This window comes from Knufia obscura, assembly GCF_036327395.1.
Source record: "Knufia obscura strain CCFEE 5817 isolate CBS 148926 chromosome Unknown scaffold_12, whole genome shotgun sequence".
Lineage (NCBI taxonomy): Eukaryota > Fungi > Ascomycota > Eurotiomycetes > Chaetothyriales > Trichomeriaceae > Knufia > Knufia obscura.
Genome location: NW_027042698.1, coordinates 639,377 through 663,666, shown reverse-complemented (window position 1 = coordinate 663,666; position 24,290 = coordinate 639,377). Strand labels below are relative to the sequence as shown.

Genomic DNA, 24,290 nt, shown 5'->3' with positions numbered 1-24,290 from the left:
ATCCACATCCTTAAGGCCAAAGCTAACTTTTGCCAGATATCGTACCATGGAGAGAAGCGGAATCTGAAAACAGCGACGATGATTGATGTGGCTTTGAGCAGTGCCAATAATCAGGGGGCTCTGTCTCTGAAAATCCCGATGGCGTAAGTGGTTAAGCGTTGGCCGCAATGGTAGACCCTCCACAGCCAGGCATACAACCTGTTGGTTTCCTTGGATCATAGTAGTCCTCTTGATCTGTAACATCACTGTCTTCATCCTCGAGTCGCTCCGTCTCCTTCACCGTTGTGGATGTCTTCGCAAAAATATCGTTCACATCATCATCTTCCTTCTTGATATCTTCGTCACCAGCAGCAGGAGCGAAAGCATTCTTGAATCCTCCTTTCTTAAAGCCACCACCTCCGCTGGGTTTCGTGCCAGACCCGCCCAATTTAATGCTCATCAATGGACCCTTCTCTTCTTTCCTCCCCGATGTCTGGACCTGCCTCTGCATCTCCTTCATGTCCTTGAGTCTCTTTCTGTGCTGGTGATCATACGAAGATTCATGGGCTTCGAATTCGTTCATGCGACTGTAGCCTTTCTGACATAGTTCACAGTAGAAGGCACTTCTAGCAGCTTTTGCTGAGTCTGTTTTTGCTGACGGGAGGGTAAACCCTCGCTGCACATTTTAGTAGCTGCATTCTCATGGTAGGAAGCATCCGGCATATATCGAGGGAAGAAAATAGTGGACGTGCAAGAACAACATATCACGACTTACTGGACCCATGATGGTAGGCTTTTAAAGTCAGGCTGAGACAGTCACAAAGCTGCTGAGCAATCACTGAAGCAATTGAAAGTTTGGAATGATAGCCTTGATAGCATTAGCTGCCTCAAATACCAGGGGCCGACACCAAGTCAACGAGATACTGTGGTGGTGAAGGAAAGAACAAATGACATCGCGAAGAAAGCACGATCGTCAGCTTTATTTACGTTTGGCATGTTTGCACTTTTTTTGATAACCGCGAGGCCACCACTATTGTTGCTATCTCTAAGCCTCGCGCAAGTACAGTAGATAGACTTGCTGCATCGACCATCTCAATCATGAGGTGATATTTCCATCCGGTGGCCCTTACTCTTCTGCAACCAATATGCCACACCCCGACCACAACCCCTCGATATCCTCCTACCCCATGGAGCAACTCGATCCCTCACCCGTAGACGAGGAACCACCCACCCTCTACGAGTCCGACATCAAGGACGAAAACGTCGTCAACCCCGACGACCTCTCCACGACCGAATATCCAACATACTTCCCACCAGCCAACAACACAACCAACAACATCGGCATATCCCGTAGCCGGATCCCGTCCATCCTCCTCTCCCTCCAAAAGTACTCAACAATCCCACCAACCCTCTACCTAATAGGCCACTACACAAACACAGCCCTGATCCCCCTCCTCACCCTCTCAACCCAAAAAGCCGAGAACTCCCTCCTCCTCACCCGACCCTACTACCAGTCCTTCCCACTCGAACCACTCCTCATATTCATCCCAGTCGTCACACACGTCGCATCAGGTCTCAGCCTCCGAATCTACAGACGCTTCCAGGCCGCAAAACGCTACGGCGCAGAAACACACGCGCAGCGGAAACAGATCTCGAAATCTCTATGGCCGAAGCTCAGTTTGACGAGTGCGCTCGGCTACGCGCTCTACCCAATGATGATCGCGCATGTGCTCGTTAACAGGATTACACCGCTGAAGGTCCACGGGGACTCGAGTAGTGTTGGGTTACGGTTCTTTAGCCATGGATTCAAGAGACATCCGTGGCTGGCGGGGTTGGGGTATAGCTTGATGGTTAGTGTTGCGAGTTTCCATTTTGTGGGTGGGGCGGCGAAGTATTTGAAGTTGACGAGGGAGTATGTGACTGAGGGTGGAGATTATGGTGCTCGACAACGGAGGTTGAGGTCGCGCGTTGTGAACGCTGTTTGTGCGTTGGTCGCGTTGGTGTGGGCAGTGGGAGGATTGGGTGTGGTGGGTAGGGGCGTTGGTGCGCCGGTTGGGAGTGCATGGGAGATGAAGCAGTGGAACGATGTTTACAAGGCTGTGCCTGTTGTGGGTGGGCTGATGTGATGCATGCGGTATAACAGCCTTGACACAGCGAAAGACTACCTAGTGTAAGACCATCTTCACGACAATCCAATTCAGCGTTCTCGCATCTCACTGATTCCTTCCGCATCATATCAGACGACTCCCATCCTTGATACACAATCGCAGATGCATCAGCCGTTCAACAGCACCTTCCCAGTGTACCTAACCGGCATACCATTGGTGTAATGCTTCAGATCCTCATGGACCTCCGGAATCCCCAACGCAAAGCACTTCTCGAAGTGCTCTTTGCTCTCCCAATGCATGATGCACTGGATATGCAGACCTGACGGGTCGTTCTCCTCGAACTGGATCACGGTCCAGGATTTCATGCCGTGCGGGCCCCTATATATGCTGTTAGGCGAGGCACGGGAATGGGCAGAGAGGATGCGATAGAAGAGGGATCGTTACCAATGCTTCTGCACAAGTTGCATGTGCGTGTTGAGGTAGTAATCGACATCGAAGTTACACGGCTCGCCTGTCTTGGGGTCCTTCTGGTAGTAGGAGACGTAGATTGCTGTTGACATTGTGCTTGTTGGTAGGAAATAGCTGTTCGGTCGGCTCTCAATGAAGTATCTGGTAAACTGACAAGCAGCCCAGCTCTATATATGCTTGATACATCTGCTGATAGAGCGTGGTGGCCCAAAAATAAGGGTATCAGGCAATCTTCTCCACTTTGCCTCGGCTAAGTAACTCCTCTGCTCCTCGTGCGGACATGACAAAGCCAATCGTAGCAGAGGTGGGGAACTATATAAGCAAAGCGGTGCCCGTTCATCGTAAACTTGAACACGGTACTACCTAGTGAGGCGCTAACAAACCGCGTTTACGGTAAACGGGCAGTTCTGATAAGCAGACCAGATACGTTAGCATTCTAGGGTTCGACTTTATGGCCCACTTCCAACGGTGTGCAGAGTCATGGATGGTTCGATCAGTAGTTGCATGTTGGGGGCCGGGTGTAGTGAGCATGACTTAGGGTAGTTAGTCCAGAAGTTTTGGTGCATGGGACTGTGCGACTTCTGCGGATGGACCGAGCAGTAGAAACTGTGCATCTGTTTGTGTAGATAGGAATGTTCGATTGGTCAAGTCTGTGGCTTGCTATGTCTCTCCTGCCCAGCCATTAGAGAGGCGCGAGCAACTGCCCTTTGTACCGATGGCTGGAAAGCGCCTCCTATCATCATTAACAGCCGTAAACCATTGACATTTCGATGGGCTCGTGGTGCAGGGTCGCGGCTCTCTCGTCATCAGCATTATATTGCTTAAGGTCGGCACGTTGGTGTCCAAACGGCGATGAGCTCGTGAGGAAGGTTAAGAAAGTCCTATGTGCCGCTTGAGTCGTTCGCGCGCGTGGGTCCGAGCTGCTGCTAGATGCTCGTTGCGACGTATCGAAGGTTTGCCCAGCTGCTGTTGGTTTGTTTGTGGAAGTGTATTGCACGAGTGGTTTGCTCGGGTGGCTGTTGTCTAATGCATCCTGGCCCGGCATGATCTTGTTTCTCGTTTCTATCATTGCTGCTGTTATCGTTGGTGACGTGGTAATGCATTCATCTTATTGGAAGCAAATCATAGCATGAGGCGAAGTGTTGGTCTCTGGCTGATCAGAACCATCGTCACCGAAGGGTTGTCCGAGTGGTCATCATATCAGAGCCCTGCACGATAGCCGTCGCAATACCAGATTGTATATCACGATCTTGTACTCCTCAGGCGTTGCACTATAAACATATCAGCGTGCATATCACCTAGCAGCTATGCCTAAGAGGATCGCTGGCGTTGGCAGATACAGCATATCACGATGCTTGCCTGCACTCGGGCTCTCGACCATATAAGGTGCTCCTCTTCTTGAGCTTCGTCCAACTTACTTGACATCCACCACCACTGGTCCCCTTCCCAGAACAAACATCGTTCTACAGATCCTTCAAAACATCCTGGAACCATCACAATCGACATGGACGACGCAACAATGTCGCTGCTCGAGAGTGCTGTCCAAGGCACAGGCAAACCACCACTGCTAGCAGTCGCCCGAGAGATCCGCGAGAACATTTATCGACACCTTGTCGCAGACGATATTGTCGATATCACGGCCGACGCCGCCACCAAAAGCAAGCGATATGGCTATGAGCCAGAGAGGTTCAGCTGGGACACACCCAAGACTCTTTTGATTTTCGAGGATCTGTTGCTCGCTTCAACACAACTCCAAGAGGAGTGCACAGAATATATCCAGACACATTGAGTATTCAAGTGCTCCTTGTCGACCATTGAAGAAACCGCGCGACTGCTTGGAGCTCACGAGCGGGACCAGAATTACAACAACTGTCTCCTGGTCGGCAAGCTCGAAGTATGCATGGATGGAAAGACAAAACACTATCATCGGCGACACTGGCCTAGTCCTCTGTCGTCACTCACTCATCAATTCTCAGAGCTGCAGTCGCTGAAGCTATACTCCGAGTGGAGTGCAGACCAAGACCAATGGACGTATCATGACCCAGTGAGCGAAGACAACGAAGTAGTAACCTGGGCACAGCAGGAGAAGAGAAGCAAGTTGAGATTCCTCGCTTTCCTGGTCCTTCGACATCCCAACTTGGACTTGCTCATCTGGCCAGCAAAGTCTCGCTCCTTGCGGCCAGGTGATGGTGAGACTCGCAGCGAATGGTTTCTGGCCGAAAAGAAGAGACCAAAGCGGATGTGGGAGCCAGTGCGGCTGACCAAAAAGGTACCTGACGACGACTCGCAGCCACAGGGGGAGGTCACAGAGGTGCTAATCGATGAGGTGTTGAACTCAACAGCAGTCAGACGTGTACTCTGGTATGAACTGGGCTTGACAGATGTCGCTCAATTCGTTATACCACCGACCTACACGGAGGGTAGAGACGGGATCGATTCGAGTAAGGTACTAGAGGGCAACGACTTCTTTGCATCGGTAGACCAGAGAGGCTTCACGGACCCGATGGAGCGGCATGTTGACATGTTGATTAGTTGGGGCCGAGAGAACCAGGAACGAGCATTGAGACGAGCTTCTATCCCTGGTCGCCAAGGCAGAGGGAGAGGTAGAAGCTGTAGCCGTGGCCGTGGCCGAGGCGGACGTGGTAGTGGTCGAGGATTTTCAGGCTAATGGTCAGGAGTGTGCGTAGTCACGGTCAAGTGGTTTGATGACTAGTCAATTATTGTTTGTTCTGGCTGAAGCGATGTTTGGATACCCCACTACTAAGCATACTACCAGTCAGTACGTCTGGCATGGTTTGCGCCATCGAAATCGATGGCAGAAATATACACACAAATTGAAAAACTTACTAAGTTCGAGCATGTTTTCCAGCTTTCATAGACGCGTGGTCGCTAAGTGTGTCCGGTCATGCGGGGTGACCATTGCCGCACCTATTTGGTCCGGCAAATCGCGATCACGGCTATCGATGGCTGCATGTGCTCCTGAACCTCCGTGGCTACCTCTAACGACATTGATCTCTGCAGATAAACAGTCCGTTCGAGCCGTCTTCTGTTCTGGCTGTATGAGTTGTTTCGATACCCGATGTGGCACTATTGAGCAAGTTAGCTGCATGTACGATGTTGTCCTTTGGACCACCAAAGCAATGCACTGAAGGTGGATATAGTGAGGCACATTATCATAGCCACGAAGGAGTGTTGCGGCGAGGCCATTGTCGATGTATGGATCACACAGCATGATCATATCATCGGCCAACGTTGACTGCTGACCATCGTTCGGGACACCCGCATCACAAGCGTATATTGGATCCCGAAATGCCTCGAACGTGCTCATATCCATGGTCTGGTACCGCTTTCGTGCTCTCTGATACCCATAAGTCGAATAGTCTGAAGTCAATCGAATCCATCTCAGCGTCTGAGAAACTTGCTCTCGGTTATGCCAAGTATAAATAAGGCGCAATAGCCATGAATTTTCTTTCTGTACTTGTCATCCTCCAAAATTACGTATGGTCTTACGGGATCACATCTCGGTTAGTCACAACTTACTCTTCCCTCAGACCACTTCCATCCTGCTTTGTTCTGGACCTTTGCCATACCACCTATAATTCCAGTCTCAGAATGGACCACTCAACCTCGACGCTACCACAGGAGCCACTTTTTCTCGGCCTTCCCCTGGAGCTCCGTCAGCATATATATTCATTCATCATTGATAAATTTGAGTTCGATCTGTCGCTCACGTTGGTACCGGCCACATTCACCAACTGTAACGGGCTGGTGCAAGCTTCGCCAGGCCTCCAATCCGATGTGCTCGAACATGTCAAGCACTTCTGCGGAGTCCTATACGCGCGGTCGACACTGATCGATCAATTGCCAGACGTCGTCGGTGTAGGAGGATGTCTGATGATCCAGAGGCTCGAGCTGCTTATGGAGGGGCCGATGTTGCATTTCCCGAAGTCCAGATGGCCTGAGTATCTTGAGGCTTTCATGAAGGACATGCCACACCTGTCATCACTCAAGCTTTATTGTAAGTGGCCAATTGATGAGGATGGGACTCCAGTGGCACTGGATGATGAGCATGAGGTGAAAGTATCGAGACGTGAGTATCAAAGGATGCGTATGCTTCACTTCCTGGCATTCCTGGTTCATAGACATCAGGGTCTCGATCTGCTGATTTGGCCTGCGAAGTGTCAGGCAAGACGTCGGGTCGAAGGCAGCGACTTCACAGAGTGGTTTCTTGCTGAGAGAAAGGCGTCGGATGGTCGCAAATGGGAGACTGCTGTGCGGCCAATGGCATGGTCGATGCCTCAGGACTGGGGGATTCCGTGTGATGGACCAGGAGAAGCGGTCGCCATCGATTATGTCCAAGATGAGATTCTTGACAGCAGGGCCTTGAGACGGGTACTTGAGGCTGAACTTGCGATGGCTTATCTCGGCGATTTTATTCTCCAGACTGTCAGTGGTATGTCGAAGGATGATATCCTGTCGAGTGAGACTCCAGAGAATGATAAGGCACTGAGCGTTATCGATCGTGAGGCATACCTTGATTCTAAGTGGAGCCGGTCGTTCGATTCTCTCGTCCTACGTGCCCGGTCCAGGATGCGTCGATTGAGTCAAGGTCGGTGGATGTGAAACCACGGCACCAGATCTGGCACAGGAGATCCTCTGACCCAGCGCTGTGATAGTCGAGGAAGCCTCATGAATAGTTTCGGCGAGCATTCGCGGGCAATTTGTAACATGCATGATCAGCAAAGAATGCATCTGTTTTTGTCACAAACATAGCTTTCAGAAATCATAAAGTATTGACTCGCCCATGGATGAAGTGCAGTTCTTGCTTGACACAAAATCATGGCATATTCATGTGATCATGAACGATGTTTATGTTTGTTGGCACAGTCATTCAAGTGCTAGTACTGTCGTGAAGCATGCAGTCACGACCACTATCCGTACACCGCTAATATTCGTGGAGGTTCTCAACAAATCTATTTGAAGATGCTAGTTGATTCTGGTCATAGGCGCAAGTCGAAGTTTCTTGTTGAGGCGTCGACCAAGATAATGAGATCGTGGTCTCGTTGACTGCTAGACGCTTGGGTAGCCTTTGTGGCAGCTGGTTCGACTCGAGCAGCCATTGTTCTTGATCCTGCAGAACATGGTCTTGTTTGGCGATAGTGTAGTAAGGAGATTGTGTTGTGAACAATCGACAATCCAGAATGCGCTATGGGGGCTCCTGAGCATTCTGTGATGCTTGTGCTTCCTGTATAGCAAGCAGTAATATCATGGCAGGAATAACTTACCACTTCTTATACGACTGTCGACTTGGCTGTCTCTTCCTCCATCCGATCACTATCGAATATAACATCAATGGACAGACCCAGGTGGCGAGCAGACGTTCCTGTCCCTCCATTGGAACGAACACAATACAGGCGAGGATATCTCGGAGCGAAAATACGCCGATCTGCACAAATAGGCCTGACCGTAGGAAGACCAGATGTCTCAAATCCAGCCACGCCAGGTAGTTTGTCCACAGAGGGACAAAACCCAGCAGCGCCATCACTGCTTGGTCTTCCACCAGAACTCCGCCTGCAAATCTTTGAGCTCATGTCGCGAGATAGGGCGTCCACCGAGATACCGGCTAGACGAGCACTTGTTGGTCCACGAAGTAAAGAGTACCCATTCTCGCATTTCTTCCACAGACGGAAGACGACTGCACAGAACTCCAGGCCTTACCATATTGCACTGCAGCCTACAGCGCTGAACCTTATCTTGGCTTGTCAACAGCTCAGAACGGAGCTTTGCAATTTCATAGGACTAAATTGCGTCTATAGGCGACGTGAAACCAGCGATGTGTTGCAACTACCACAGCCTGGTTGGTTCGGTCGTGTCAGTTGTTCCATCTTCCGATACCTCGAGTTGAACAGCGAGCCAGATCTGCGGTATCGTCAGCGGACATGGCCAAAATACCTGCGTTTGCTGAGCGAAGACCTCCCCAACTTGATCTATCTCAAACTGTACTCCACTTGGGTATCTGAGGAACATGGCTGGAGTCCATTGTCGGGTGATGCACTAACATTAGCAGCATGTGCGAACTACGCAAGGGAAGTCCAGTACAAGTTGCGGTTCATGGCATTTCTGTGTACTGCGGCACCCGAATTTGCATCAACTCGTCCACACAGCAGCAAGTGGTCCGACTTGGGAAAGCAATGAGGAAAGACGGGTGCATTGGCTTATCGCCGAACAGTCGGTTGATTGCCACGAATACCACAAGCGCCAGGGCAGGATGGAGAAATGGCTAGATCCAGCCCGCAGCTCAGGCAGATCGATATTTGAGGTAGGTGTGCGCGTTTGCTCGGTAGCGGTTGTTAATCCAATTCCAGGATCATATCTTGAACGACAAAGTCATCCGCCGTACGCTGTACCAAGAGTTGCTTTCCCCTGACCTAGCTAGGTTCCGTATCTCTTCGGATGTGCCGCTACCGCACGGGCTTCGCGGCAGAGATATGATTCGCGATGTAGCGTATGGCGAGAAAGTCGACGAGCGAGGGTTGCAGACCGACGAAGTCTTCGCAGCGAGGGGTTGGACATTTCAGACGGTAGACAGCATCATAAATGAAGGACGTCGGATCGAGGAACGGGTGCGGCGGGTTGGGGTCACTGCGAGCGGCCCAACCACAGTCGGTTGCGCATACGAACACGACAGAGCAACCGCACGAAGAAATGGGGGCAGCCTGGAAGGAAGACTGTCAGAAAGGCGCGACCAAGCTGAGGAGGGCACTAAGCAACCGAAGGGAGGTGGAAGTGGTGTAGGTGGGAAACAAATTCCTGGCAAAGACTAGATTATGGACAGCGTTTGAGATGAGCCTCAGTCAGAGCGCGAGCAGGGACGGCTGCGTGCAACGTAATCGAAAGGTGTTGCACTGAACTCATGGACCACTGAGGACTTGATTCATAGACCGTTGCTTGCAATAGGGAAAAGATGATGTGAGCTTCGTCCCAAGAGTCGAGGTGTCACACGGAGGTGTAGAAGGCCCGGCGCCTTATCTGTTTTAGCGCCCCACCTTTACCGTTAGTAATTTATGTCTATCTATGTTTATTCATGCTTATTCATAAAGAAATATGAATATCTATATTTTACCTATTACATGTAAGGCTCTTTAGGTTAGGATTAGGCGCCTTAAGCCTAGAGTAGGCTCGGATCTGGGTAGATGGCTAGGGGCTAGGTCCAGGGTTGGAGGCTCGGTCTGTGTCAGCATGGTAATTTATTTCAACGGCGGAATAGCTAGTGATTTAAGCTTCGCGGGCCTTCTACACTTCCGTATATAACCTCCCAAGAGTCTTAAACACCGTGCTGGAAATTCAAGATAAGCGTCGCTTCTAGGGTTCGAACCCAATCTTATTTAGGCAACTTAGGCGTAGTGGGGTGCTCATGCAGGTCCGACCGTCAACAATCTTGCCGCCAAGCCTAAGCTTCAGCACACCTCCTAAAGGAGTCTACCTGGCATTCCCGGGTATATGCTAAGAGTGGCCTCTCTCTGCCTTGAGTAGCTTCTCGTCGGTAAGCCAAGGGATACTTGGTTCCTACGTCGCACCAGCTCGACTTCCGGATCTACCTAGGTAGAGCGTGATGAGCGTCGATTGGATGGATGTCACACCATACGCCTGGTCACCAGGCCTTCCAACCCGTCTACGAAGCACGCCTCGAGGCAGACTCATTCCGCCTCCTTTCGATTACGTTTGATCATGATGCCACCTCAAATAGTGCAAACAGGCTCATATCATGCCGGCTAGGGACCCAGCCTCTTACTGACGCACCTGAGTACGCAGCCCTATCTTACGCTTGGAATGAACCTCAAGCATTAGCCAGTAGCGCCGTCAGTGACTACCACATCCTCCTCGACGGCCACAAGATCCAGGTTAAACCTAATCTATATTGTGCGCTGCATCAGATCAGCGTTCTGGAAGATGCCACACAGCTTCAATGGTGGATCGATGATCTCTGCATCAACTAGAGAGACACCTCCGAGCTCTCTGAGCAGGTCAATATCATGCACGAAATATATCACAATGCATCTGTTGTCATCATTTGGCTCGGTCCTGACCCAAACTGCGAGGCGCTTCTTGTGCGCGAATTTTTCCGTGCGCTCCTACAAAAGTATTACACGGACTCAGACGTATATAACAGCGCGATCATGAAGTACAAGACTGATTGGCTTCATCTCGACAACGAGGAATTTTCGCTTGCCTCTTCTGGGCTGCCACCGCTTGATGCGTCGATCTGGCGCTCTGTGGTAGACTTCTGGGAAAGAAGCTGGTTTAGCCGCGCGTGGGTACGAAGTGAAGCTGCAGTTGCGCAAAGGATAGAAATCTACTGTGGCGACGTGGATTTCACGTTAGATGAAATCGTGGAAACTTCGCGGTTCCACGTCTGGAGTGGCTTGGGAGACACGCTGATGACACTTAAGAAAGGAGTTCCGGAGGTGAGTATGAGTGTAACCGGACGCACAGTCGGCTGTAGCGCTGTTGGCATCGAAGACTTACAAATGTGGGCTGGTGGCATTACCTACACTGAGGCAGAAGATCAAAAGCTGGTAGCTGACCAGTTGACTGGGCCTCGAACCGAACAGAAGCATCCTTTGCTGAGGGAGTTTGCGGTATCATTGTTCTTGAGTAGAAGAGATGATGCATCTGACGCTCGGGACAAAGTGCTTGCACTTTTAGTGTTGATGAGACGAATGTCCGCCAGCTATGAAGTCGATGAGCTGCCATTAGAACTCGACTACGCGATGTCACTCGAAGAGGTATACCGTAAAGCAACCGCGTGGGTCATCAAGGATAGTGGATGCTTAGGCATGATTTGTCTTCTTGAGCCTGACAGGATGGAGGTTGCTGCGAGCCACTGGCCACCATGGGTGCCGGACTACAGATCCCCTCCGCCAACACTGTTGCGACTTTTCGATACTGAGATCGGAGAGCAGAGCAGGCTCCGAGCTACGAGCGACGACGATCTCAGACCTCGCATTCAAGAGAAGGAACTTCACGTACATGCACAGTACATGGGCACGGTATCAGACATTGGCGACACATATTCATCCATGATCGTACATGGCTGCTTTGAGCTGAATGCACGAGTCCTTCTCAATTGCCCCAGAATAATGCCTAACGGGGTTGACCGTCTAGATGCCTGGCGAAAGCTTTTTAGCCGTGATGAAGACCCATCAGCCATCGAAGATCCTCCGTCGACGGACAGTTCTTACACTCCAAGCGACCACCCGTCCTCACGCGCCTCGTTCAAAAACTGGTTCATCTTCTACATTATCCGAGCCGTCCGCCAGGCCTACTACGAAGGTCGCATCAAGTCGTTTCGAGAGCATCTTGCCAAGATGCCAATGTTTGAACTACTAGCAGAGTGCGAAGATGGTGACCATAAGATGCTACCTGACCTTGGCTTTTGGCAGAAGAGCTTCAACGAACCAACTAGCTTAGCGCGTATCACTGGACACAGGCCACGCTTTCGTACTGTTGAGATTTCTGGGCGCAGACTGTTCCGCATGAAAAGTCCTATCTGCTTAGGGATCGGACCTGAGGGTATGTTGGAAGGAGATGAGGTCTGGTGTGCTGCAACTGCTACGTTGCCTTTGGTGTTGAGAAAGGTCGAGATACCCACGGATTGCGAAGACGCAGCTCCTGGCACATATGTGGTAGTTGGCGAGGCATATTTCAGAGATGTCGACAAGGTTGCGAATACAATACCTGGTGAGGAATGACAGAAGCTGGTGCTTCTGTAGGTTGTGACGAGCATATCGATCTGTTGCGCAAAGCAGCACCAAGATCTACCGAATGCTATCCGCTGATCATCGCAATGCTTCAGCAACCTCTCGAACTGAGTGGCGGCCTCTGACATTACAACGACTCTCGGAAACCGCTGGGGAGCGGCACCATGTTACGAGGCATGTCTTGCGGAGCCAAGGAACGACCCAGAGCCCAATCACCGACTTTTCCCATCCGGCAACAATTCGTCACCAAAAACACGCATAACTGTTGTTCGATCAAAGCAAGCAGAGCAGTATCTGATGTGCAATACCGCGAGGCTCATCGTCCTTTACACAAGCCCTACCAATCATGATCAGGCTATGCTTCAGCCTGTCGCGAGGCCCATCACGTCCCAGCATATCGTGAAGTCTCCGTTTGTTCTCGAACATCGGCTGTGGCAGCACAATACCCTTGATGGGCCCAAGGTCTGCGACAGCCTCCACAAGCGCATGGAAAGCTCTTCGGAGTGGTCGGAAGTAGGTGAGGACTGCAATGAGCGATGCTGCTTCTGTGATGATATATCCACGATGAATTTCTGTGCACTGAGTTTCGATGCGCACTGTCGCGCTGCTCGCAGATTCAATGTCTCCAGGTGCCCTGGATAGTAGCTTCCAGCTTCTTCGTGGGACTGCGACCCGATGGCTTGTGGTTGCGGTCTCGAATATTACGAGTATGACGTTGGTGTGCTGATGCTTGTGGACGTGACCTCGAGCAGCGAGATCCATGCTGTGGTAAGTCTCTCTATAACACGATTGTGATATTGAGGATGCCCACGTTCGAACTTCGAAGACTGCTATTGAAGCGCGATGTGGAGCTATAAGTTGTCGTATACGATGTTGCCGCTACGCCTTGTTAACCTTCCGACCTTCTGCGGGCCTGATAGAAGGAGGTGGTGCAGATCCGCAGATGAGACATTTGACACCTTCGTTGGATACACGACAATGCGAGTTGCTCGTTGTCTCGGCGCTGAGCATCACGTTGTTTCTCGCTACTGGAGAAGCAACAACGAATCGATACACTGGGGGAACAATGGCGTTCTGCTTGCTACCTTCGAACAGCCGCTTATCCGAGACCGTTTGATGCTTGGACTCAGATGTTTGACATCTGGCGAGCAGCTTTCGACCGAATTGAACCAAGATTAGCTCTTGGGAATGGTTAGGACACTGATACCACTTCAAACAACGTTGGTCTCATCGTTGAGCCAGGGTGTGTTCTAACATCTCTTGGTCATATTTACTGTCAGTCGTGGTTCGACTTCGATGGCACAGCACTCCCACGCATATGTTTGCCCACTTGGTCTGGTCCATGATACATACTTCACATGGCTTTGCATAAGCATGTACCTTACGCATGGCTGGCAAAAGCGACTCGAGCAGTGCAATGACCACCAAGAAAGACCATTGCAACACAACCGGATCTGGGTGTCCTCCTCGACCGAGGCGATGCACGAAACGAGCTTCACAACCACGCAAAACTCATATCAGCTTGTCCTAGAGTCAGCCTTGCCATTGACGCTGCACCACATTCGATGCCCAAGAGAGGATCTGTAGTGTCACTTCGACAGGGATCAGCATGCTGGTAATACCTCTAATCAGGTCTCAAAGAGACCCATCTGATAACAGGAACCGGACTTTGATTCTCAAAGCACATAGGCATATCGGCATAATGTCTTAGATGGGTCAGCCCGGTCGTCCGATAGTCACAGGCTCCAAGTCCTCGAAATTCGCAGCTACAAGTATGGCTGCTGTATTCAGCCATCGGCCGGTCAAGTTAAGGTTGCTGAATTGCAGCACGCACGCGGCCGTCTAGTACTGAGATCGGCTGCAGCAGACTTGAGTGGCCGCACAAGATGCTACATTTGCTCGAATTACCAGTTTGTTTACATATATACATCCTCTTGCCGTACAATTGACTTCGATCAGATACCCGTTACTCGAATGACTCTGGGTCTGACCTTTTTGCCAAATTTGGCCGCCGTCCTCAGGATTTCTCTTTGGGAGTCTTCAACGCCCAAGGTTCGTGTTTCTTGAGCACAATCCGTCACCGTCGTGATGCGGGACCTAAACAACGGGACATTGAATACATTGTGCAGGGCTTGCACTTCGCGTCAAACAGTCGGCAAAGTCGCCGCTACCTTGCAGTCAGTACGTGACGCGTCCAGAAATTCGCCCCGCATGAAGAGAAAGGTGGACTGAGATCGGTGCTAGCTTGGTCCTGTTCTATTCATCTCTTGCTCTCATTCAAGAATACCCGGACAAGACTGATACGATGGGCTTGAAGTCAATGGTCGTGCGCCATCAGCGCAAGCCAGACCTGCCAGTCCCTTCTGCCGACCCAGCCCTCTACAGAGTTGGTCAGGCGTCCAGCTTACTTGGTATGCCATCCGAAATACTTACTCTCATCGCCAGTCATTGTATCTTCGATGGACGCGAGCACCTGCCATACAAGAACCCTTCTTTCGGAACAAGCTTCAGCGGTATCTGTGGCAATCTCCAGAGCATTCATAGCTATGTGCTGTACAAGCAACTGCCCTGGATCTGCGTACATCTACAGGGCCACCGAGACAGCATCGAATTGATGCAACCGTTAAGGGCTTTGCCGTCGACTCTGGTGAGTGAGAGTCGGATACGTCCAGTCATGGTTGTTCGAGGACTCAAGGACCGAGATTTGCTGGACAAGGAGAACTATATACGCTTCTTCGTGCCTGTCATCTCATGTTACACGGCTGACCTCTTTGCCAAGATCTCTTCGGGCACCTGGAGACTTAATGTCTACTTCGACGACAGGATTAGACGAGCCATATCTACACGGACTTGATACGTGTCTTGCACAGACAATGCAAGCTTACAAACGCTGCGCTTATGCATGGCGGGTTCTCCAGGGCTGAAATGCATGCCATGACAGATCGTCCTGAGCCGGGTCCTGACATTATCGGGCAGATGTTGTTGCATATACGGTCAGTGATCGACGCCGTGTCATAATACCCTCTAAGAGACCAGAGTCATCACAAGCATCTGACTCTGTTAGCGATGACCAGAGGTGTAGTCACGGCCTTGATCCACGTCTGTAGACCTCCAATTATGTCTTCAACATTTCTCGCAGAACGACAAACCCGGTATCTGCATGTTCACCTGCAACTGCTGCGCCTCCAAATGATAGTCGGCTACTTCTTGGAGAGCCATTCGATAACAGTGCGGATGCATTTGCTGCGAACGTGGGTAAGCAGGGTGCAATACCTGATCGACGATGTTGTTGCGCGGGATCCACTCATGACAGACCAGGAGAGGTTCATCTACCACACACTTGCGGCGGAGTTCTACCTGGCTGCATGGACCAATCGAAGAATACTGCCAGCTACGAACACTGCAAAACGCGAGAAGCGATGTCTGCGTGAGAAGATTCGATCACGTTTGGGCAAAACTCGACGAGCATCAACAACAGACAAGCAGTGTGAGGAAGCCAAATTCTTGCTACAAGCAGAATACCACCTTTACTACGCTGCGTTACTAGAGCAACAACCTCGGGTACTGGGTCTGCTACACCACGTTCAGGTCCTACTTGAACGAAAGAAGTTGGGCAGAGTGATGAAAGTTCTGCGCACGTGGGATTCCAGCGGGCATCATCAATGGATCGGAGAGGCAAAGATGGCCGATAGATGGCGCTCTGCCCAACACAGCGGCTGGCAGATGATTGGCAGTAATGCCGACGGGTTCCGGCACAGCTGGCCGAAGCAGACAACGCGAGAAACCAAGGACGTCAAGCAGCTGAAAAAGGCTTTCGCTAGCCGTACGGACGTTCTCAAGATCATGAACAGAATGCTTGCCCCAGTTGCGATGCCAACGTCAGTCGAAGACGCCAGCAGACTCTACGGCGAGCTCATGCGGTACTACGTTCGCGATCTCACATCAGAACCACCTACCAGGACGGCACAAGCTACCTCCTCATCTGATTTCCTCGACCATACCAATGCTCCGGATATGCTGGAGTACTACTACCTAGGCAGCTCGTGGTCAACGCGCTTGGCCAAGCTCAAGATGGTAGCTGGGAGCTCCACTAGCGGTGATCAGCGCGAATACGAGTTCTGGCAGGGTGTGCTGATAACATACAGTTGATCTCTCTGGTCTCGATCTCGGTGAGAGCCTCGAAGTGAAAGCCAAGGCTCGTTGTCCTGGGTCTGTACAATGAGACGCTTGTGCAGACACTTGCACATTACGATCCAACACAAAGACCGACTGGGAGACAAGGAAGATATACAGCCGTACTTATACAGTCCAGTCGAAGCAGTTTCCTGCAGCCCAAGCCCTCACCGAATTCTCGTGTGCCACACTGCCTTTAGTTCTGCCGGTACGAAGTTCATCACAGCACCAAGAGCCAAACTCAAAAAGCACATCACCCAAACAATGGCAACTCCAATCTCAGACGCCTGGTACATCCTTCGCGACCGCCTCGACGACCCCTCCATCCACCCAATGCCCCCCGCCCTAACCGAAGCCCTCCGCAACCTCAACGTCATAATCGTCATCGACGACGGCTTCAAGAACGCCCTCGTCTGGTGCAACGGTGAAGGCTGGACCTTCGAACCAAACACCGACAATGACCAATGGGGCCTCGACGAGACAGTCTGGACCGAGACGGACTTCGGTCGGATCGTGATCAGGTCGCCTGGCACGGCGAACTTGAGAGTGAGGGTTATACAGGATGATACGAAGGAAGGCAGTGGGGAGACGAGGGATAGGATCCTTTGGAAGCTTGGAGTGGGTCCTCATGCAGGAGTTACGGAGGAGGTGTTGGAGCAGAGTATAGCGTGGCTTCAGAATTACGTCGTTCCTACGTGATCGGATGATATATAGTGGAAGGAAAATAAGAAGCGGATAGCCGATACAAACATGCCACTCACGCAACCTTGCTTCCCAAACTTCTTCTGCGCATCATGACTTTTTCCTGCTTTGGACCGTTGTACAAGCCATCTCTCAACTCATTCGCCATTTCAGTAGTCAGCGGCACAAGCACGACGTTATGTTTCTCATCTTTCCCACCATCGAATCCAGCAGCGTTATTCGATCTCCTCCGTCCGTTAGCCCCGATGTCCGACATGTTTAGTCGTGAGATGTAGCACCACTGCTCAAATGTGCTTTCAGCGTTAACATGGCGGGCCTCACGCGGACCGAACCTGGTGATCGTCGCACCGCTGGGACGGCTTATGTAGCGGTTGATCAGGACTCGCGTTCTAGTGTCAAGAGGGAGATTTCGGACTGCGACGGAGGGGAGGATGTCGATTATGTAGCCTTGATTTGCTAGGCCTATGATCCGCTCGTGAGATAAACTTGCTAGGCGAATATGAACGTTCGGTTTCCTTTTCGGCTGGTGTGTGGTGTGGGGACTGGTTGGCTGACTCGGCCCGCTAGGTGCACTTGCTTGTGGCTCTTGGCTATTGAATGGAGTTTGCGGGACGTCGTAGTGAGAGCGTACAAGAGGCGGACAATGGTGATCTCGTGGTTGTGGTGGAGCACCGAGCTCGTCATCAATCTCGCGGATTGTCTGGCTTAGCTGCTTCAATCTTGCTTGACGCAACGATTTGGGGCTGAGGTGGTCTTCGCTTCGACGTCTCGGAGGTGGAAGTGGGGCTTCGGTGAGTGGTATGCTTGCGAGGTCGAAGTCTTCCTGTGGTAATGGTATGTAATCTTCTGTCAACATGTTTGAGAGCTCTGGCAATGCTTCATGACCAGGTGAATTTCTTGCTTGAGCAGACGTGGGACTCCCTCGAACTGCGCGTATGCCATTTAGCTGGTTGTGCAGCTTCTCTGTCTTCTGGAGATTGTCTAGACTCAACTTCTTCGGTCTTTTCTTGTGCTTGCTAGTGTTCGTTACTTCTCTGCGTACCAAAGAGCTTTTTCCTGCCCTGCCCCCTTGCGTACGGTGGACCACTTCCAGCTCAGAGGTTGGACCGGGCACTCTTCGACCACTGTCCTTGCTGCTTCGGGAGTGATCACTCGTCTCCGTGCTGGTGTGCTTCACATCACTACCAGAGCCGCTGGGACCGGAAGAGCTTGGTCCAGAGCCAAAGCTAGCGACGCTACCACGTACACCTCGCTTTGAGGGTATGGTGCTTTTTGACGTGGCTCGACTCTGTTCACGCTTTTCCGGTTTCGGGAGATGCTTGAAGGGGGAAGGAAGCGAAAGAGGTGATCTTGTGACAGGCAAGGTCCGGATATTGCTTGTATTATTGAGCTCCTTGATCCTGAGCTTCAACTCGTTTTTCCGGCGCTCAGCACGCGTATGTGGTTTGGCTGAAACATCGGAGATGCGCTTCGCCTTGGTGCGAGTTCGTGTTTTCGTGACGGTGTTGGACATGTTGATGCTGTTATCAGTTTAGACCGTCTGGTTCCTCATGGGAGCGACCACGGGATAATGGCGCCATCACGGTAAGTTAGCGAGCCTTTCAGAACATCTCGCGACGCATGCGGAAGACAAAGAAAGTGGTAGAGATGCGCAAATAGACAAGGATGTAAGCATATATTTGTTGTATTCATTGTACTAACAGAGTCCGGCGCTGCTTCCGGCGACATTCAAGACGAGGATCCATCAGAAATCGTGGATGAGGTAGAGAAGACCCAGATATAGGCGGACGCCATAGTTTTCACTAGAAACGACACGATTATTCAAATAGTATATATGTCATTCCAGGACGTGCATCTTGGGGGACGAAGACGGCAACAGGCATTGACGTGACTTGGGAGTTGCTAGCATCACGTGATCGAGATCTTACTGCTTCGCCTCTTTGGGTTTAGCGACGCGCTGGCCATGTTACTGCCATTCGGGTTTCATCTTTTACCTCGAATACTTTGGGCATTTTTCTCGCTTTGAGATACATACGTTCACGCGCCGCGCGCCACGCGCTGCTCTGAGTCTCAGCTACATGTATGCATACTCTGCTACGATAGCGCCGCTTCGTACAGCTGTCTATCGCCGCCTGGTCTTGTCCTCAGCGCAGAACGAAAGGTAAGTAGTACTCCGCTATGCATGTTCATGTTCAAAGCGTAGCGAGAAGGACGTGGGAATGATGCTTGTCTGCAGTCAAGCGGCCTGCGAACACAGGTGTTACGACAGGAAGGAAGCAGTCGCTTGCCACAATGGCATGGTAAAGCGATTCTGCTGGAAGTGAGGGCGCATTGTCGCGTCAAAGCCAGGTCATAAACCACACTGCCTTGAAGGGCTTCATTGCTTCTTTCTCCGCTAACAATGCCAGTATGGGAGGATCACTCCACCTCGGAGAGACTAATCTCTCAACCGATGCCTATAAGAAAGTACGGCAGCTCACTCAATAGCTAGAATTCCTCAGAAACATCACCAATTCAAAGACCAACATAGGAGTTTCGAACCCTCGTAACTTTACCAGAGCAAGCAGAACGGAACCGGCGAGCACATCGACCACCATATAACAACCAACACACAGCATGTATACCGTGGAGCAGATCCGAAAGGCTGTAGACGAGGGCCACAAATACGGCGACGTCCGTCAGCAATATACAATCACCGAAGCATTAGCCCGCAAATGGCCAGTACCAGCCGTACACTGCTTGTTGTGTGACTGGCCTATGCCGGAGTATGATCCGACCGAGGTTGCTGAGCAGTGGAATTTCTTATCGCAGACAGTGACGATGCCATGCTGCAATCGAAGGGTGCACTCCAAGTGCCTCGGCAGGCGGCTTGAGGATGACGTTGAGTGGATTACAGAGGACGCAAGAAGCTACGGTGATGAATGGTTCTGTGACGTCTGTGCTGATGGCAGCGTTTGTGGTCAGCACCCAACACAATGTTCATTGGACCATACTTGCGAAGTCGCTGTCAACACTTCGCTCGCCTACCAAGCCATACATGGGGTAGCGCATGAAGAAGGAGAGGACGCTGAGCAGCATCCAACGTGGTATGCAGCAGAAATGCAAGAAGCAGCTGAGCTGAAGGCAGAACGAGTGAATGTCAGATCATGGATGGGGCGGCACAACCCTGAACGTGAAGCTCAGAAGATCCGCCTCCAGAGGGCAATCGCTGGCTACAGAAAGCAATGCGAAAAAGCTGTACGAGCCCAAGGCCATTCACCAAATGTGCCAATGCTCGACGACACTAGGGGTCGTAAGCGGGTACGAGATGCTCAGAGCACTACTACAGGTAAGAACTAAGTGACTGCATTCAAATGCAGGACGAAAGGTAAGGAATGGTGATAGAGTATAATACTGCCTGCTGGTCAGGACTACAATAAGCAATGATTTTCCACGCAATAATTGATCTCGCTAAATAGCACGGTGCCCTGGCTATCAGGCTGAAAGCTGTCCATTGTGTCCGGCATGATACACTTGTCTGATTCTGTTGCACTGTGGTGCTATCAAGCCGCCGACCAACCCTCGTACCAAAGTTCATAAAGAAGTGGAAGAGTGATCGGCTCACTTTCCTTTCTGGGTGTTTTCTTCCTCTATGCGTTCCAAAGCGCCTGCGTCAGTTGACCTCGATCTTGTCTACCTGCCTTTAACGCACATAACAGGCAGACTGCAACCAGGCTACGAGCTTCCGATAGCGCTGTATAGCCCCAGCCTCATTCTTGACCTCATGTATCAGGGTCGAATCACCGGCACTTGATATATCCCAAGCCTCCGAAGCAACAGCAAACTGTGAACACTATCTGCGATGACGAGGACCGTCAATGCGTGGGAAACCGAATGAGGCAGGCTGATTACTCGTACAACATGTCGACAATGTCTTCGGACACGGTAGATGACAGCGCGAGACGAAGAGCAGGGATGTTGCGCTCCGATGCTTTAGAAGAAGGAGACGTCCTCCAGCCCCCTATACTTCCTTCCCAAAGAAGCAATGTTGGCGCACAGGACAAGTGCCGTAGGTCCCAGATCAACTGAATGCCTACAGACAAAGCCAAACCTGGCCGAGGAGTCAGATGCATCGACAACCCCATCGTGTGGGCCTTGGCCTTAGTGGCCTCTACGAGTAAGTTCACCAAGCGCGGCGAGAGGTAGAATAGAGTAGTCGCAGGTCTTACTTGATTGACATAAGCAAATCAGCTTGAACTCGCCACAATACAGGACGAATGTCTCGTTTCATCGAAGGTATGACGAACCTCGACGCTAACCAGCAAGTCTCAGATGTCTCGGACCACGATCTACCACAGGGCGTGAGCTCCACAAATTCTAGAACTTTTTCAGAGAGGTTATTGAACATTCTATACGATACATCAGCCACTGATGGTAGCCGTAAATACGTCTACTTTCGTTCCACTTGATCGCCTTCTCAGATGGGCCAATCTATGTCTCACCAATACACTCATGCTTTGACATAAATGTCGTGCACCAACTACCAGGCCCATTGCACGATAGGCAGCAAGGCCGCAGGTTAGAACGTGTCTTCAGCCGGCGCAAGCACCAACTCGCATACAGGCAGCCAGGAGGCTCACTGCTGGGTGGATCTCAACAGAATTTCGGAATCACCGGTTCCATCCTTTTGTACATGAGTCGCTATTCCATGTTGAATCGGCCGTCGCTCATAGTCCGTGCTGGTCCACTTGGATCGATCATCCGGTGGTTGGGTTTTGGCCATCTGAAAGTCTTCGAGCGGTAGACTCCACCATTCTGGTGCATCCCCTAACCTGGAACTGCCTAGGCCGGCCTCCTTGGAACGTCCAGGCTTCGTTAGGCCCCTTTCCACCTGTCTGTGGTAGGAGACAACTCGCAGTCTATAATGTTCGGCTGGGGTCAACCACAGGTACAGCTCCGCAAGCAGAGCATGGATCGTCAACGCAAGCCAAGCGCTCATAACAAACACGAGCCTTAACATCACCGCTGCAGCTTCTGGTCCTTCGCCCATTGAAGACACGGCCACTGCAGTTGTGCTACTGGCGGCGTCCTCACCACATGTGGGATAGAGCTGACTTGTAGGGTTTTGTTCGATGGGAAGGCCGACCGATGCGTACATGGCGTGGATTTCGTCACAGCGAATAGCTGACCAGAGGACGATGTTGTATGTGGGGACAACATATATTCCAGCAAGCAAGATCAAGCGGAGCGTGATGACATTCGCTGCCCACGCCCATGTCCTGATCATCCATGCGCGATGTTGGTCAATTTGTAGCCTTTTGATGTTGATCCAAGCCAAGCTGAGTCCGACTGTGGTGGCTAGACCAAGCACAACGATCCATACCTGGAACGCAGGGCTGCCGCCGACAGCATGGTCCAAGATCATGAAGGCCCCGGCATTGCCCATCAAAAACAAGATGATAGCTAGGTATCCGCAGATGCGATGGAGCCATATGAACTTGTGACGGATGACTGGTGTGAATTGGAGGCATGCCAGGAAGCCGCCGCAAAGGACACCAACGAGATGAAGGATCATGCCAAGTCGTCTGTGTCCGTCTTTGTACCAGTATGCTTCACCAGGTATGGCTTCCTGTCAATCTGTCAGCGGTTTAGCACACGGAAACCAGGTGCAAACAGACCTTAAGGAAGATACCATCGAAATCGAGGTACTGGAAACGCGCAAGGATGAATCCGCATAAAGTTCCAACAGTGATGGCGTACAGAGGGAAGTTATCTTGCGATGTTAGCCGGTTCTCCGTATTAGCTCAATACTGAGACTACTTACAGCCTTTTTGGAAGCCAAAGGCACGATAAACAGCTCGATAAGCTCGAAGAAAGACATTTCCTGCTCCTGAGCTGGGATGGTGAGGATCATGCTTTGTTGGTGCGTTTGAGATTTGGAAACCTAGTGTTGAAGACATGCTGATGGCACAGTGAAAATTTGCAGATGTGCTTCGGAAAGATTGAAGCGTCTGCTCACCATCTGAGACCCCTTGAATCCTTATGTAGGTCTCTGGCCAGACCGCACTATACCTTTGGAGGCGCTTCGCTTCCAGAAATAGGGTCGTTCGTTCAGGACATGAGGTGACTACCCGAATGGGAATGTACTGACCATCAGGCATACTACAGGCTCGTGTTTCATTCTATATGCAGTATGGATGAGACCACAGCCGAACCTGCAAGCTTCTGATATGCCAGGCTTGGCTGTGTAAGTGGAAGGAGAGAATGCCAAGTCCCACAGACGCATCGCACTTTGTCTTCAAAGGGCAACGACTCCTACCGAGGAACTAATACACAGCCTGGGAATTTCCATGGAATCAATCTCGCATGATCTAAGAGGACGGAAACCATATGAAATAGCGGTTTTATTACCTACTAGAGTCTCTTAAGATCTGCTGCAAAATTGCCTTTTCAGGCCGCCAAAGGCCGAATCGGGCAAGTTCTGCGCCAGGTCCACTCTTCACCGACTCACTATATCGTGGTCTCGAACCCTAGGCCCTCGATGCATTCTACCGGACTCTCCATTGTGGTCAATCTGTTGTATGCTTCCGGTTGGATCATACATGCCACAAGGTCCGAATACAAGCTATCCTAGCACCTGAGGGGCTTTTATCACTGCCCACTTCATGCAATTTGCACCGAGTGAGACTCATGCTTACGCTCTGCATCCAGTAAAGGATAAGTCTGCGACAAGTCTGGACCCCACTAGCTCGTCCTTTGGTTCCTTCATTCTATACGCCACGAGGCCGTGTTTGCCAGCGACTGCAAGCTTTAGCGGCCAAATATATGATGCACGTTCCAGCTCCGTATCCGGCCAGGCATATCGCAAACCCACCTGCCAACACGTGTGGGTCTGGTAGTATGAACGGGTGGCAATGGACCCCACTGTGCTCATATATCCTTTCCTCCAGCCAATGGTTCAGCTTCTGGAGTACCCAGTCCACCAAGAGCAGCACAAGACCGAGCAATATTGTGATCAGGGTACCAAGCAGATCCTGGACAAGGCTTATGGCCCTGTAACGCGGACCTGGTGGACCTTGCAGGACCGCACCTTGCCAACCGCCCTGCTCGTGGCGTTGTT

General features: G+C 51.2%; 14 protein-coding genes across 14 annotated transcripts; 10 read left to right on the top strand and 4 right to left on the bottom strand.

Annotated features, from left to right (window-relative positions):
• Positions 1-151: 151 nt before the first annotated feature.
• Positions 152-763, bottom strand: PMZ80_009027 (uncharacterized protein; the record flags this gene model as incomplete). Its single annotated transcript, XM_064877423.1, has 2 exons — positions 152-655; positions 755-763. The coding sequence occupies 2 exons, from the start codon at positions 761-763 to the stop codon at positions 152-154; spliced, it is 513 nt and encodes a 170-aa protein (XP_064726925.1).
• Positions 764-1,124: 361 nt separating this feature from the next.
• On the top strand, positions 1,125-2,105 carry PMZ80_009026 (uncharacterized protein; the record flags this gene model as incomplete). Its single annotated transcript, XM_064877422.1, has 1 exon — positions 1,125-2,105. The coding sequence occupies one exon, from the start codon at positions 1,125-1,127 to the stop codon at positions 2,103-2,105; it is 981 nt and encodes a 326-aa protein (XP_064726924.1).
• Positions 2,106-2,254: 149 nt separating this feature from the next.
• Positions 2,255-2,647, bottom strand: PMZ80_009025 (uncharacterized protein; the record flags this gene model as incomplete). Its single annotated transcript, XM_064877421.1, has 2 exons — positions 2,255-2,465; positions 2,532-2,647. The coding sequence occupies 2 exons, from the start codon at positions 2,645-2,647 to the stop codon at positions 2,255-2,257; spliced, it is 327 nt and encodes a 108-aa protein (XP_064726923.1).
• Positions 2,648-4,074: 1,427 nt separating this feature from the next.
• PMZ80_009024 (uncharacterized protein) lies at positions 4,075-4,344 on the top strand (the record flags this gene model as incomplete). Its single annotated transcript, XM_064877420.1, has 1 exon — positions 4,075-4,344. One exon carries the CDS (start codon positions 4,075-4,077, stop codon positions 4,342-4,344), a length of 270 nt encoding a protein of 89 aa, XP_064726922.1.
• Positions 4,345-4,455: 111 nt separating this feature from the next.
• Positions 4,456-5,223, top strand: PMZ80_009023 (uncharacterized protein; the record flags this gene model as incomplete). Its single annotated transcript, XM_064877419.1, has 1 exon — positions 4,456-5,223. One exon carries the CDS (start codon positions 4,456-4,458, stop codon positions 5,221-5,223), a length of 768 nt encoding a protein of 255 aa, XP_064726921.1.
• A 944-nt stretch (positions 5,224-6,167) lies between these two features.
• On the top strand, positions 6,168-7,178 carry PMZ80_009022 (uncharacterized protein; the record flags this gene model as incomplete). Its single annotated transcript, XM_064877418.1, has 1 exon — positions 6,168-7,178. The coding sequence occupies one exon, from the start codon at positions 6,168-6,170 to the stop codon at positions 7,176-7,178; it is 1,011 nt and encodes a 336-aa protein (XP_064726920.1).
• Positions 7,179-7,907: 729 nt separating this feature from the next.
• On the top strand, positions 7,908-9,379 carry PMZ80_009021 (uncharacterized protein; the record flags this gene model as incomplete). Its single annotated transcript, XM_064877417.1, has 3 exons — positions 7,908-8,567; positions 8,623-8,874; positions 8,921-9,379. 3 exons carry the CDS (start codon positions 7,908-7,910, stop codon positions 9,377-9,379), a joined length of 1,371 nt encoding a protein of 456 aa, XP_064726919.1.
• Positions 9,380-10,588: 1,209 nt separating this feature from the next.
• On the top strand, positions 10,589-12,307 carry PMZ80_009020 (uncharacterized protein; the record flags this gene model as incomplete). Its single annotated transcript, XM_064877416.1, has 1 exon — positions 10,589-12,307. The coding sequence occupies one exon, from the start codon at positions 10,589-10,591 to the stop codon at positions 12,305-12,307; it is 1,719 nt and encodes a 572-aa protein (XP_064726918.1).
• A 2,314-nt stretch (positions 12,308-14,621) lies between these two features.
• On the top strand, positions 14,622-15,170 carry PMZ80_009019 (uncharacterized protein; the record flags this gene model as incomplete). Its single annotated transcript, XM_064877415.1, has 1 exon — positions 14,622-15,170. The coding sequence occupies one exon, from the start codon at positions 14,622-14,624 to the stop codon at positions 15,168-15,170; it is 549 nt and encodes a 182-aa protein (XP_064726917.1).
• A 263-nt stretch (positions 15,171-15,433) lies between these two features.
• On the top strand, positions 15,434-16,465 carry PMZ80_009018 (uncharacterized protein; the record flags this gene model as incomplete). Its single annotated transcript, XM_064877414.1, has 1 exon — positions 15,434-16,465. One exon carries the CDS (start codon positions 15,434-15,436, stop codon positions 16,463-16,465), a length of 1,032 nt encoding a protein of 343 aa, XP_064726916.1.
• A 288-nt stretch (positions 16,466-16,753) lies between these two features.
• PMZ80_009017 (uncharacterized protein) lies at positions 16,754-17,188 on the top strand (the record flags this gene model as incomplete). Its single annotated transcript, XM_064877413.1, has 1 exon — positions 16,754-17,188. One exon carries the CDS (start codon positions 16,754-16,756, stop codon positions 17,186-17,188), a length of 435 nt encoding a protein of 144 aa, XP_064726915.1.
• A 58-nt stretch (positions 17,189-17,246) lies between these two features.
• PMZ80_009016 (uncharacterized protein) lies at positions 17,247-18,704 on the bottom strand (the record flags this gene model as incomplete). Its single annotated transcript, XM_064877412.1, has 1 exon — positions 17,247-18,704. The coding sequence occupies one exon, from the start codon at positions 18,702-18,704 to the stop codon at positions 17,247-17,249; it is 1,458 nt and encodes a 485-aa protein (XP_064726914.1).
• A 1,103-nt stretch (positions 18,705-19,807) lies between these two features.
• PMZ80_009015 (uncharacterized protein) lies at positions 19,808-20,530 on the top strand (the record flags this gene model as incomplete). The annotated part of the gene is made up of 1 exon (XM_064877411.1): positions 19,808-20,530. The coding sequence occupies one exon, from the start codon at positions 19,808-19,810 to the stop codon at positions 20,528-20,530; it is 723 nt and encodes a 240-aa protein (XP_064726913.1).
• Positions 20,531-21,806: 1,276 nt separating this feature from the next.
• Positions 21,807-23,130, bottom strand: PMZ80_009014 (uncharacterized protein; the record flags this gene model as incomplete). Its single annotated transcript, XM_064877410.1, has 3 exons — positions 21,807-22,799; positions 22,849-22,943; positions 22,995-23,130. 3 exons carry the CDS (start codon positions 23,128-23,130, stop codon positions 21,807-21,809), a joined length of 1,224 nt encoding a protein of 407 aa, XP_064726912.1.
• Positions 23,131-24,290: the final 1,160 nt, after the last annotated feature.